The 15,731-nt window shown below is 40.2% G+C and overlaps 1 protein-coding gene across 1 annotated transcript in view; it reads left to right on the forward strand.

The window, feature by feature from the left end:
• The first annotated feature begins 232 nt into the window (after window positions 1–232).
• Window positions 233–15,731, forward strand: part of stk17b (serine/threonine kinase 17b (apoptosis-inducing)) — a 33,803-nt gene continuing 18,304 nt past the window's right edge. The window contains exon 1 of the mRNA XM_084309800.1: window positions 233–794. Within this exon, the coding sequence (XP_084165926.1) occupies window positions 670–794 (125 nt within the window). The 5' untranslated portion in view covers window positions 233–669. The remainder of the gene's footprint in view (window positions 795–15,731) is intronic.

The following is a 15,731-nucleotide window of genomic DNA, read 5'->3' on the forward strand; positions in this document are numbered from 1 at the left end:
ATTGTTTCATTTAGGACTTCAACACTCAACGATATCATCCAGAGGCTTTACCAAACAGAATGATTTAACAGGCATGCTATTCTATGAAAAATAATCAAGCAAGATAAATAATACAGTTTATAATCTACTATGCATAATTTGATAGGCATAACATAAACACAAGGGGGCAGGTGTCTTTCTGTATTTTCTGAAACCATTGCGCATGCGCTCTATCGTGACGTGTCGAAAAAGTGTCAAACAACAGGGGGATGTAAAAAAAAACTGGACTAACGTAAGTTAACGTTATCTTGCGCTACACGGTATTTGTTCCTAACAACAACAGTCTAACAACTCTAGCTTGTTCGCAGACGAGTGTTTGTACACAAGTCGTAAGTGGTTGAAGTCGGTTGTACTCACGCTAGAACGCTTTTTAAACTGATGCGTTACCGTCGCGGCTTGTATCGTTAGCTACACCGCCATCTAGACATGCTAACGTTAGCTAGTAGCTCCAGTGACTTAGATAGTGGGCTAGCTGACAGAACCATGTAATGTTACAGTTGGTGAATTGCCGGTAGCTATTTAGTTAGCTATAGCAGTCATCTTGAAACGTTTTAAACTTTTTTAGCACGGTAACGTTAATATCTAGCTAACGTTAGACAGCTGGCCACATTGGATTGCTCCAGAAGAGCGATGATGTCTCGGAGGCGGCTGGACAGTCGCAGTGGTCTCTCTGCGGGGATGCTCGGAGAGATCCTGACCCCCATCAGCACGGATCCGATGGACGGTATCTATGAAATAACCGGCGAGCTGGGCAGGTGAGCCGAACTACAATTGCGTTTCAATAATCAGATTATAGCTTAATATGTTGTTACAGCTACTGTAGGCCAAGTCAGATACGTGGATGAATGTCAGACGCGTTCTCCTCTTTCTGTTGAGGACTGTTTTCGAGGAGACCATACCAGAGCAGCTTTTGAGTCTGTTGACAGTTAGGCAGGTTTGCCTTCATGGGTTGAAATAATAGGCGAGTATGGATGGAATTAACACTTCACTCCACTTGTATTGTTTCATAATACCGGCAACCCGCTGGACCATTTTTGTTTCAACTATTACTAGCATAACTATTGAAATGCAATGTAAGACTTGAAGCATGAGCCAAGTGTACAGTATGTGTGTGCGTGTTCCATGTGTTGCCCCATTTGTTGCCCTGCTCTGCTGGCAATCATCCTCTATCCCCTCTCTCTGCTTATACATCGGGAGGAAGGAAACACGTATTGTACATAATATTGGAAACCAGATACATTTTTGAGAGGGAAAAAACACTTGCTTCTTCCATTCTCTCTCTCTCGCTCTCCCTCTGTATGTTTGTTTGTGAGTTGCAAAAACAGGAAGCTTGAATTGCAAGATTTTCAAGAATGTGACTGGTTTAAAATATGTTGCCACATTAGTGTCAAGACAGGGCGGCCCAAATTATAGCGTTTCCCAATACATATACATATTGTTTACGTTAGTAGACAGGTCCAAAACAAAGATTTCCTAAACTGTAATATTAAGAGCACTTCTTTGGCTGATATTATTAATAGACCGCTTCTTTGGCCCACCACAAATATATTTCCTAAGCTGATAGAATAACATGTAGTAGTAACATATTACTACTGGCCACAGATGTATGCAACAGGGTGGCCTGGGCTGGTGGTCTATGACTACCAGTGTGTCCATCCTTGAAGTGTCCTGGAGCACTGAACTCCTTCCTGCTCCAGTCAGTGACATAAAAAATGGCTGACCCTGCGCTTTACTGTCTTTGGTGAAATATGCACATAGACATTAGACAGACACGTTTGTCTCAGAGTGACATGGCAAGAAATAAATCACTTTATAATAAAACACAAAATACTTATGCCCTAATGATAAGGATAAGCGCTCAATGAAGAAACCCAAACCAAACATCTAAGCTACTCAGTCAAATAAAAAGGTCACATGTGTGTGTGGGGGGTATTGAGAGCCAGCATATCACCAGGGTTATTATCAAGTGTAGATAGGTAGGCAGTGAGAGCCAGCATATCACCAGGGTTATCAAGTGGGCACTTTCCTTCACTGGTGTTTCGTCAAGTTAACCAATTACAGTACAATGTGTAAGATGTCAATTGGAATGCTGTAGAAAGAGGCTAGTTCCCCAGCCCTATTTGTTTAATGTGGTTGGAAGAGCTGTTTGCTCACCTGCCAGCCAGAGAACTTTGTCGTTGAGTCACCAAATCTCACCCACTTGCATTGGAAAGTTACTGACTGACTAGTGGGTCATAAAGTCCAACTAAACACTGGGCGGCCAAGGTATACTGTAGATATGGTCTGTGACACTTCAAGCCATGGTACAATGATGACTCATGCAGGGTTCATCCATGATGTTTAGGCCACACCCACACCTGACCAGTTAACAAAACTCAGAGAAGACGGAATGAAAAACTTCAATTTCATCTGAGGCGGTCATTCGCAAAGCTGTATTTACAACTTTGAGTACTTCCTCGTGGACTTCCTATGTTTTTCCGCGACCCAGAGGGCCAGTCTACAATAGCAAATGTCCCTAACTGTCTTACTGACTGAGTGTGAGTGTTGTGGCTAGGTACAGCTTAAAAAGGCTTGTATAGTCCTGTTTTCCTGTCCTTCCTATGTATACTGTATATATAATGTGTTTTATCTGCTTTCTGGACTTCCATTCTGTAATTTAACATTAACACTCAGTAGGGCTGGGAATCACCAGAGGCCTCATGATAAAGATACTATCACGATACGATAGTATTGCGATACTAATATTGCAATATATTGCAATTTATTACCTTTTTTCAACTGCAAAGTAAAACTGTCAACATGTTTTATCTACTAAAATAAAGTTCAGTCTGTTCATTAGCTTCCTGCTAATCATTTTTATTGCAGAACATGGTATTTTCTCAGGCAGACAGATGTCAACACTGTAATCTGTGTTGCATGTACCTGACAAACTGAACTGTTTTGTATTAGTCATATTCCAACTTAACTTAATGCACGTGTGTGTGTTTGTGTGGACTACTGTACTATTACAGGTATTGAAATGAACAATACAACTATACACTTTAAAAAAAAAAAAATGAATAATTAGATATCGATACTTGGCGTCCCTGTATCGATACAGTATCGCCACGCAAAGTATCGCGATACTACTACGTATCGATTTCCCCCCCCACCCCTAACACTCAGTGTCTAGTTAGGCCTACAGCCCATAGCGGCTTGTCCCTTGAATCCATCCATTTGAGCACAATAAAGGATTGTGCCTTTAGGCCACTGATTCATGATTGTCTCCACTGACATCACTGAGATGATCACAGACCAGGCTGCAGTGTGCTGATGCAATGCCTTGGCTAAAGCTACAATGTTTGTGACAGGCCCTTACGTTATTTGTGGTGGTGGTGTTGGTGGTGGACGTGGACGACTGGTTGGGGAAGACGCACACAGTCAGTAGTACTAGTAGCATGAAACATTGTCTACATGCAGCACAAGAAGCATTGTTATATGCTAATTTCTTAATTTGTAATTTCTCAGTGTAGGAAATGTAAGATAAGATGCTCCTTTATTAATCCCCTTTAGGAAATGCAGGTGTCATAGCAACAATATCTGACAGATATTGCGATTAAATTTGCAATTATAAATATATATTTTTTAAAGCAGCCCCACAGAGGTTTATTGTAAAATGCATCTGGCCTACGCGGTGGGTCTGTTCGGGACACCGAGCCTGAACATTTTTCTTTTTACCTGGTAATCGATACCGGTACCCAACGGTACCTTTTTTTCTGTACTTTACTCTCCCTCTCTGAAGTTTAAACTTCACAACACAATCTAAACCAGATATATAAGACGTACACACACACACACACACACACACACACACACACACACACACACACACACACACACACACACACACACACACACACACACACACACACACACACACACACACACACACACACACACACACACACACACACACACACACACACACACACACACACACACACACACACACAGAAAAGGAGAATGGCTTAAATGATTTTTAGAATACTTCAGCTAATGAAGTTAAATGTTTATTATCATCGACTATCCAGTTCATTTTTATAGTGCAACATTTTTCTACTTAAACATTAATTGAACCAGTAGAGAGAGAGAGACGGGCTTGGAATGGGCTACAGGACCATATCCACTTAGACACCCCGGTCTCTCTTGGTGAATTTAAATCTGTATTACTGTACATAACTTCCTACAAGAAGAATGTCGCTGCTTTCTGTAGTCGGGTCCCAACTGCAAAACTGCAAAATTACTGTATTACCCTGTATTATACTGTCATACACTTTTACTATCATGTAGACTATTCTGCTTTGTGTTTGTGTTTACATGTGAATGTGATGTATTGTATATTGTATGTATGCACTTTTATTATGTTCTTGTGTGATTCATCGCACATTTTATTGCTGTGTGATGTATTGCAAATGTTATTGTTGTCATCTTGGCCAGGTCTCCCTTGCAAAGGAGATCTTGTATGTATTTTTATAATTTTTTTAATTGCAGGCTTTGCGATTTGCTAATTGCATAATAAAAAATCGCGATTTCGATTTAAAATTGATTAATCATTCAGCCCTAGTCTATGGCTGAACATGCTCCTCATCTTGGCCACAGTAGCTCCTCATAGAGGGAGTGGGAGGGGTTCTCCAGGCTAGCGTCTAGCTACTTTTTCATCTTCTCCCCTGCAACCACCTCTAGATTGTCCAGTTTGACTCCCACTACAAAGCTAGCCTTCCTCACCAGCTTGTTCAGTTTGTTGGTATCTCTTGGGTTGATGTTACCCCCCCCCAGCATACCATGGCTACTACAAACTGGTAAAACGACTGCAGCAGCCTATTGCACATGTTGAAGGACCTGAGTCTCCTCAGGAAGAACAGCAGGCTGCTCTGTGCCTTCCTGTAAAGGGTCTCAGTGTTGTCTGACCAGTTCATTGTTCAAGTGTAAGCTACTCCCAGGAACTTGTAGGTCTCTCCACTAGGGCTGGGCGATATAACGATAACGATAAATATTGCGATATATTTTAATAATCGATATCGAATATCGGAAAAAAATAATATATAGAAAAATCGTTTTTTTTTTTTTGTTATAAATTTTTTTTTTGTGACCTGCAACAGGGCAGTTTTAAAACCAGAGACAGTGGACAGACTTGTCTTTCTTGCCTGCAACTTAAAGTAATGGCTTTGCTTGTCCAAATGACAATACTGACCAAATTGAGATTTATTTTTCTCTTGTCCATTTATTTTGTTTGCTTTCTAATTTAAAATACAGTTTGAAACCGTCTGTACACAGTAGGCTATGTGTGCTAGCAGAGCTAGACTCCAGTCACGAGTCACGGTGCACATGTGCGGTGGTTTGTCCACCAAAAAAGCGCCAAAAGATCGAAAATAAACTAGCAGAGCCAGAACTGTTCAACTCCCCTGGAGCCACAGCCAGCAGAGAAGCCGGTTTACTTTAGCTTTTAAACCAGCTGCAGCCTGAGAACTGGAGTGTGAGGGGATGTAACACTAAAGATGGCGGCAACGACAAAGAATTGCTGCGAAATAAACATACATCTGTCTGTTGTTTAATTTTTTTTTTTATTTTTTATTTTTTTTTAAACTTATAACAATTTCGATAATTATCTATCGAGAAATATGATAACATTATCATATCGTTATCGCGATATGATTTTTTGCCATATCGCCCAGCCCTAGTCTCCACCTCCTCCTACTCCTAGTGATTTGGGGGCCTCTTCTTGCTTTGCCAGTAGTCCACCATCAGCTCCTTGGTCTTGCTGATAATGAGTCAGAGGTGTTTGCTATCGCACTTGTGGTGAGGAGGCAGGGTGGCCCGTTGTTAGAGAGACTGTCCTTTAACTGGAAGATCACAGGTTCCAAGTGGCCCTTTCAAACTGTCCTTGAGCAAAACACTGAACTGGACCGGCTGACGGGTGCTGCAAATGGATGACTACAAATTATGATCCTCTGGGTGAAACATGTTTCTCAAATGTGTGTAATATTCACTGTTTGCATTTATATATTTGTTTTATTTATGGACACAAAATAAATCAATAAATATATTGGTAAAAAAAACAGACCGGGGCAAATTCACAAAGAATGGATTGCGGCCACTATTAACTGTGTGTGATTTGGGCCCGCTACGTGCTCCGTAGGACCTATTCACCAGGGATGGGTACCAAACTCAATACTTTTAAGGTACTACCGACCGAATTACGTCGGTTTTACAGAGTACCGATTCACGTTAAAGATCAATCGGTGCCACATTTCGATACCTAAGACCCGCCTAGAGCCATATGAAATCCGCGTTCACGGAATCGCGGACGGAATCGCGGAATTAACCAATAAAAATGGAATCAACTGCAAAACGTGGAATATTGCAGAATTTGGCCTAATCTGGACTGAAATTTCGTTTTCGGGTGGAACGTTTGGTGCACACGCGACCGGGGAGGCGGGGACTCTACAGCGTGTTACACACAACACAGCCGCGGTGCTCAAGCGTCTGGCTGCTTCAGTGTTAACATCGTCAAGAAGCTAAACAATTCCACAATAAGCCCTCAATTCAGAGCAGAACAGTATCCTAATGACTTTTATGCCTCCGGTGATGAGGTGTTTTGCTAATTCTGTCAACGTTCCGTGGACTGGACCCGCAAAAACACTTGCGACACTATTGTGATTAAATAGCTATAACGTTAGGACGTTTAGCTTCTAGCTAAATCTAGTGCACCCATCCATTTGTTTAATGCAAACGATTGTCATTATACACTGCCCTTTATAAACTAAATACACTTAAATAGCTATGTAACGTTATAGGACTATCTATGGAAATGATAGCTTCTAGAAGTTCTAGCTAAATCTGGTGCACCCATCCATTTGTTTAATGCAAACGTTTGTCATTATACACTGCCCTTTATAATCTAAATAAACTTAAATAGCTATGAAACGTTACAGTACATAGGACTATAGATGGAAATGATAGCTTCTTGCTAAATCTATTGCACCCATCCATTTGTTTAATGCAAACGATTGTCATTATACACTGTCCTTTATAAACTAAACTAAAGGTGCCTAAATTATGCATTACTATATTTCATCACATATAATAGATATAGCTAGGTTACTGACATTGTCATTGTGATAATGTCAGTAGTAGCTAGCTGTATCTATTGTTTACACTTGAAATATGTATTTTTATTTTGTCACAATATTAATTGAAAAATATTGTGTAAAATTGTATTGTAACTGTATTTCTGAGTTGCAGCACTTAAAAACATTAAATGGACTGTTATATCTTATTCAATTGTGGACATTTATTCATTCCCACTTATTAGACACTATTTCTGATGGTAAAATGAGCATAAAAGGCAAAATACAGAATTCTGAAATATTAAAACGGAAAAAATGGAATTTGGGAAAAAATAAAATGGAATTTGGAAAATAATAAAACGGATTTCATATGGCTCTAGACCCGCCCAGTTAGAAAATAATCTGAATCTTCTTCTCCCCCCCCCCCCCCTCTCTCTCTCTACGTTCAATGATTTAAAGTAGCCAAACGTTACACTATAAATACTAACTGCCAACTGGATAGTTGATGATATAAACATTTAATTTCATTATCTGAAATATTCTAAAATCATTAAAGGGGAACTATTTTACTATTTCTTTCACTATTTGGGCACTTTTACACAATTCCTGTGAGTTTATGGAACACCTCTGTAATTATATATTTTTTTTAATTCATTGTTTTGTATTTCTAATCAAGTCCTCAAAAACAGCATTTTTCTACCTCAAGATCTCGAGCCGTTTTGAGCCTGGGCACCTAAACCACTGCGCCGCGGCGCCGGCGCCTGAACATTAACATGCAGCGGTGTCTTTCTGACATCACAAATCATCACATTTTCAGATGACTCAGTTCAGTGAGGGTGAATATTGTGAGAGGAGAATTGGAAGAATGCGCCAATATGAGAATTAGAGACATAGACCATATTAATATAAGTCCACATAGCTAGGAAACAATGCTAAACACTGAAAAAGGCCATTTATAAGATAGTTCCCCTTTAATTAAGTCTGCTATGAGCCATTCTCCCTTTGTGTGTGTGTGTGTGCACATGTCCCATCTCTGGTCTTTGGAAATACCAGATGAGGTCAGAGGAGTTTGATAGTTATTTACTGAGGGTGGGCAGATAATGTTGATATTTAAACTTAAAAAATAATAATACATAATAAATGTATGCATGACCATGCAACATTAAAAAATCGTTGTAGGAACAGTTTGGGAGAGGGAGGTAGGGAGGGGTTTTAGTTTGTGTGGTGTGATAACAATGTTGAAATTGAGAGGTTTAGACTTTAGTTTAGTTTTACAACAGAAATATTTTTTTGTAGGCGGCTGGGTAGCGCAGTGGACTAAGCACTCGCCTACCACCGCAGAGACTCTGGGATCTAATCCAGCTGTCAGTGGTACCTCCGGCTTGGTCAGTCGTCCCTACTAACACAATAGACCTTTCCCCGCTGTCAATCACACAGAGAATAATAACCAATAAGATTGCCCGATTTCTTAAGGCCGCGCCCCTTGAAATAGAGCCGCCATGATGTCTCACAGATAGCCAGCCAGTCCTGCATTGTTGTTGTCGAGAAAATGGTTCTTAGATGTGCTTGGGGAACGTGCAATAATGACCAGAGATATCCAGAAAGACTAAAGGGAGCGCGTTTTATAAATTTTCCAAAGCCTAAAACACAGTTGGAAAAATGTTTAAAGTGGATTAAGGCTTGTGGACGGCCCCATACACAGCTGAATGTGGACAAGATCAACAAGAACAAGGCTGTATGCTCAACGGTAAGCCCGAAAAATATGCTTCAGTAATATATGCTTCAACATTTGAGTTAAACAGAAGTCATCACTTGTTATCTTATATATACTGTATATAGATAGATAGATAGATGGCTAGCCGATCGTTAGGTAGCCAGCTATTCATAGCTAATGCTAACGCATGGTTTAACCTAACGTCGCCAAAAAGAGTCTCCGAAAACATTCCGATCAGTTCATGAGCTGAAGGAAAACTACATATAGCTACAGCTACTTAGTCAACACCCTTGAAAATTATGAATTGGAAGTTGTCCAGTTGATTCTAACAACCGAACTAACGTTAGCTAAATGTTAGTGTACTGTAAATGTCCAAACCCCCCCCCCTAATGTACAGTTTCCTCCCCCTCGTATGTATATATTTCCTGTTAGGATATCTTTTTAACAGTACTGTATATTTGCATATCTTGGATGTCACAAATGTAACAGTACTGTATCTGTATGTCATAAATGTCATGCTATATATCTGTTGTGTATGTCATAACACATAAATGTCATTATGAATTGAAAATGGGGGACCCTGATGTAAACAAGACTAAAGTCTTTCTCTGGTCTGCATCCCCTTAACTATTGTGTGTATTGAGCTGTACTGTATTGTACCCATTCTGCAATCTGTTAATACAGTTTTCAATCAGCTAGCATGAGTAACCTGAATGCCTTACAATATGTGATCCACTTTCTCTTCTCTGTCATGCCTATCTCACCTTATAGCATTTTGTTGGCGGGGATGGACCTACTGTGCAATATCCAGACCCTATAAAAGCTGATGGGACCACATGTAAGTCGGTGCGTCCGTTGCCAAAGAAAAGACGCCTGCTTGATCCTGAAAACCCCCCATCTAAAAAAGAACTACTGCAGGAAAATACTAACTTGTAAGTCCTGAAGACTGGGTATTGTCAAAGTCCTTATAGGCGGTATTGTCTGAATATTGTGATGTGTTAGTGAAGATGTGAATCACTAACTAAAAACACAATTTGCATGTGTGAATCAGATGTCATTTAATAATTTGTTATAAATGCTCATATCTAGTATTAATTTGTGAACCAAAGATACTGCAAGTTCTTGTTACAATCAAACAATACATAAATAATACTGAGACCAAATGTTATGATTAATGAACAACATGGATTTATTAATTAAAGTGCATTTATTTGATTATGATTTTGATACTTCACAGGAACATCAATCCCTCTCTGGATGTCATCAACCACCAATCGGAGCTCAGTTATACAGCTACACAGACGTGCACAGCTACTCAGACTGAAGGAGAATGTAAGGGTCTACCTTTCTTTTAGGAACTGAGAAGCATGATCTTTAAAAAATGCAGCAAGTCTGTGCAGTAATCTTTCCATAAATGGTATGTCTGGGAATATTCTTTCCACAAAGATATCTTTCTGCGTAAAAACTATGAATTCACAGAATTGGCAGCCTGTCACCATAAGTTGTCCTTGTATTTGCACATAATAGTCGTGCGTCTTCTTCAATGAAATACTGCCCCCCTCATCTTTGTGTAAACAGAAATCTGGGAAGTTGTCGCAAGCCTCCAATATCAAACAGTTTCTTGCCTTATAAGGACATTTCACTTCGACTATCCCACTCTCGCCATTGTCGCACAACTTCCCGTCAGGTGTGGCTCCTAAAAAATCGAACTCTGAATTGACAACAAGACCACACTCGTGAAAATGTCTGGCGGGATAAACCTCCAGATATTTGGCCTTTGCCTTTGCCTCATTCCTTTTCCCATACTCCAAAGCCGGGGCACAAATGGATGTCAACCGGAAAACACTCTCCAGAAATTTTGTTGTTGGGGCAGATTTTCTGTTTACCGCTTTCGCAAAGTTTGAAGCAGTCAGTCGTGACCTCCGCTCTTCAAACCAGTCATTTGAGAGAGCCTGGGCCCGAGTGCGTTCTTCCAGTGCTACCAGGTTTGTGTCTGCAGTATTCAGATCTTTGTAGATCGCTGGAAGCTTCACTGGAGATGGCTGGTGCACAGATACATTTCCACACCTCTGGTGTGGAACCGGGTCTGTTTTCTTCTTGAGATTTCTTGTCTGTAGAATAAAAGCAAAATGTTATTATTGTGATGTCATGTATATGTGGAAACTCCCTAACAATAATTGTAATATTTCTGTTTCCAGGGGTTTGCCCTTTAGAAGTATTGGGCACTGCTGTGGAAGGTGCAAGATTGAAGTCAGAGCTGGAGAAGAAGGAGAGGACGATAACCTGGTTGAGAGGGCAGCTTCTTGAAAAGGAACAGATAATACAGTCTCTCGAACAGGATGCTCAGAAAAAGACATTCTGTACTGTACAAAGTGTTGTCCAAAAAGAAACAAAGATCAAAGGGCTTTTTAAGTACTACACTGGGATCACATATGTTAGATTCATGTTATTGTTAGATTTTCTTGTGCCTGCTGGCTGTGATGCACCTTATACAAAGGGCCGTAAAGACATGAGGTCACTAGGAAAATCCAATGGCCTATTCTTGACATTGTGTAGGTTAAGACACAACTTTGGACTTCAAGATTTGTCTCAAAGATTTGGAGTATCCATGCAGTCTGCAGGACTTGTTTTTAATACATGCATAGAACTTATGTATTTTAAATTTGGACAAATTAGCATATGGCCTCATAGAGACATTATTATTGAAAACATGCCTGAAAACTTTAGAAAGGAATTTCCTTCTACTTTAGTCATTATTGATGGTACTGAATTTAAGACCCAGGTGCCATCTGCACTGGCTTTACAAAGTCAGCTTTATAGTGACTATAAGTCAAGCACAACCCTCAAAGCATTGATTGGATGTGATCCAAGTGGGTCTGTCATTTTTGTGTCAGAGTTATTTACAGGTGCTGTATCCGATAAGGCGATTACTGAAAGCAGTGGTTTTTATGATTTACTTAAAACACTGAAAGTTCATGGTTACATCAAGGATGGTGATGCTGTTATGGCTGACAAGGGTTTTACAATACACGACGAGTTGAAAGAGCTTGGATTACGTTTGAATATCCCTCCTTTTGCTGCTGGTCATTCTCAGATGTCTCAGTCAAATGTGGCATTGACTAACAAAATTGCTCGTCACAGGGTTCATATTGAGCGTCTTATATGTAAAGTTAAGACGTACAAAATCCTTTCAGATCGCATACCAACAACCCTTTTCAAAACGATAAACCAGATATGGTCAGTTTGTTGTTTTATGACCCTACAACAGGATGTGTTTGTAACTGATAAATGAAATTGTAGACCTGCATTACCTGATAAAGTACAGAACCAATCTGGACTTCTCCAAAAGGGGTTGTGATCTTTGGCACACTGGTAGACAGGATAGTTGCCAAAGGTGTTCCAGTCATCCGTTGTAGATGGGCAATATCTTCCTCTGTTACAGCTGGAAGTCTGTAAATATTTAAAATATTGTATTAAATGTATTGCATATATTAATAATAACTTGGTCATACTTTTGCTATATTTCTGAGATGGAAGAACGATGTTTTGGTCACTTTGTTAATATGAAAACTGAAGTTCAGTTCTGAATCTATGATAACCCAGAGACTTGTGACCTCAGATTTGATCCAAGGGGTTAGTCCTCCCAGGTTTTTTATTAACGTTTATTTTTTTGTTTTGGGGCCGATAATTAGAATTATAGATAGAAAACCTACATTATGTCCTCTGATGATATCACCCAGCAGTAACATGTAAAGGACCTAAGCAACTCCCTTGTGCAACTCCATAGTTGTTGTCATATATCTCAGACATGTGGCCTCCTAGTTTAACATAGAATTTCCTCCCTCTGATATATGTTTTAACCCTTCTGCCTTATTAGGTAACTGACAGAGTTGGCACATCAGTGCATGAAAAGATTGCATCACGTTCAAGGTCATAAAAAACTTAATTTGTAATATTTCGTTCCAATTCTTTTTTTTATGAATACCACTATAAGGATGGAGACCTTATTCTCATCAGAGTTTAGTCTGAGGTCACTGATTATTTTGGTGAGGGCAGTTTCAGTGCTATGCTATTTTCTGAATCCTGAATTCTTCTAAGATTGTGTTCTCTTCATTGACATTGATGTCTCATGAGCTAATTTTATATGTACATCAACTTATAAAGAGTATTACTAATAAAATTCATTTTTGATATTGTAACTCATGGACTTTGTTCACTTTATTATATCTGTTGGGTGTATTACTACCACTTTACCTGTAAGAAGTGTCAACATGGCACACCACTGGCCGTCTCTTTCTCTTCTCAGAGGGTTTTGCAACCACGACATGGTTAATAGGTACTGGCTGTATTTTATCACCTCTGGGGACATGCCATTGCTGTGGTATGCTGGTGCAACTTTGTTGTTCTGGTATGTGGGTAAAGTTGTGCCATTTGAATCCTTGAAGAGACTTGACAATGCCAACGACATGGGAACAGTGTCCATTTATCCTGAAAATACACATGCAACAATCAAATGGTTGATAGCTACTCCACACATCAATATACAGCTGCGCCAACACTAAAGGTAAGCTAGCTAATTACAGTAGTTCAAATTCAAAGGTTTATTTGTCACCTACATACCGCGACATTTGTGTGATTAGCATAACGTTAGATGATTAGCCCATTGTAGCTAGCAGTTAGCAGATACTAGGCTTAAATCTTCATTCACTCTAACAATTTTATAATAAGGGACCACTAACATACTCACCCTGCTTTACATGTGCAGTAGGACTCCACAATTGTATCCTGACGAATTACAATGTGGAGTTTGTGAGGCGTTTGTGTCTTCCGCATAGACCGCCAACACTTGGCATCAACTTTGACGTTGTCATCTCCTTCTCCGATATATCCTTGAGTAAAATAATTCAGGCCTTTCTGGAGAACTCTCTTCGATAGAGTAGCGGCATTGGGCAAATAACTGATAGCAATAGTTTCAGGAATCTTTAAGAGAGAATCCATGTTGTTCGATTGACATGTGGTTGTTTCAGTGTGCCTGTGAGAACATTTGGGAGAGCTTGGGAGACCATAGCAACAGTAACACGGGGGGGCGGGACTTCCCGTCACCGCGGAAAGGTGTATTGGCAGTGTTAGTGGTATGCTGGTGGGGTATGTGTCCGTGTTAGGGATGCCCCGATCGATCGGCCAGCGATTGGTATCTGCCGATAATCAGTATAAATATGAGATCGGGTTATTCCAATAATGCTTGCTACTTGCCGATCGCGAAAACCGATCGATGACACGCGCGAAAAACATAACAGAAAGACGACTCTCAGCGGAGTTGTAATGAGAGAGAGAGAGAGAGAGTGAGTGAGCGTGTGTGTGCGTGTGTGAGTGCGAGCGAGCATGAGAGTACGTTTTACTTACTGTGTAGTCGACTCGAGGCGACGGAGCCCCGCTAACCCATACGCTACAGTGCCCCAGGTGCGTGATTACCAAACCAAGCCGCATTTCTCGGAGACGCTCTCTGATTGGCACTGACTGACGCTCTCTGATTGGCCACTGATGCGTTTTCCCAATCCGTGATGAGCTGTGTCTTTGCCCATTTCCACGTCAAACAGCCTCCAAACTACCTGGCGTTCTATCGCCATGCTCTAAGACAAACTCTAACCTTAACCAACTTCGAAAGAGTGCCTAAGCTTAACCGTCGAAAGAACTTGCTGTCACGCTCTAAGACAAACTCTAACCTTAACCAACTTTGAAGAGTGCCTAAGCTTAACCAGTGTAGAAACAGGCGTCGGCCAATCAGAGAGCGTCTCCGAGAAATGCGGCTTGGTTTGGTAATCACGCGCCCCAGGTAGTTGAGACAACCAAGCTTGCCGTGCGTGAAGACCCGCCCTACTCTGCCTCTGATTCGCAGACCCACAGGGTGCCGGTGGGGGAATGTGATTGGGCCAAAGCAGAGTCACACACACAGACAGTGGCTCCAGTCGCATGCGTTGCAGAGAGAGTGGAGAATTTCGACTCGTTGTGTGTTGGCAGCATGGCGCTGATAATACGGTATGCAAATGGTTCAAATGCATTGAATTCAGCTCAATTCGATTTCAAAGGGCACAGTCTTTTTTTATTATGTATAGGTTACTAATAATTAAATTATTTAATAAATAAATATTAATTAACCCAAATCCCAGTTTTTACAATATAAGTATAACAAAACCAAAAACGATCGGTACGATCGGCCGATATGGCTCATAGACGATATGTGAACGGTACCCAACCCTACTATTTATTCACTAAAGATATTGCGCAAATTATATACTAGCGCAAACATATGCTCCTGATATGGTAACATGTATAAAATACTGCCCATGCAACAGAATGTCCTAGAAAGCTTCGGTTCTCTGATCGTGAATTGGAAGTCCTGATTGATCAATAGCTCTTTGTTTCTATAACAGATGGACATAACAGTATTTTTCAACATTTGTATTTAGTTTATTTCGTAATGTATAGAGCTTCCATAATTTGTATTTTCATGACACAAACATCCTTTGTTTTTGTCACTATCTTTTGTCATTGCATTTGTTTGTCATGACATCCCAAAATCGATTAGTTTGAGCATACCTGTCCATGGTGCTGAATCTTTAGGCCGAAGTTAGGCACTGTGCCAGTGAAAATATTTTCAGACTTAACATATATTAGAGTGAGAAATTAAGTTGTATTTAATGTTTAGTTAAGAGAATAGAACCCACATTCTCATATACTCCAGAATAAACTTTTCATTGACCGTGTTTCCAGAGTACTCCTCATGACGAAACGTTATAATACAGAATAAAAGTTTATTCTGGAGCATAAGAGTGTGCGGGTTCTATTCTCTTTATTGTGATTATTACCGAACC

This window comes from Notolepis coatsorum, assembly GCF_963971535.1.
Source record: "Notolepis coatsorum genome assembly, chromosome: 3".
Taxonomy (NCBI): Eukaryota; Metazoa; Chordata; class Actinopteri; order Aulopiformes; family Paralepididae; genus Notolepis; species Notolepis coatsorum.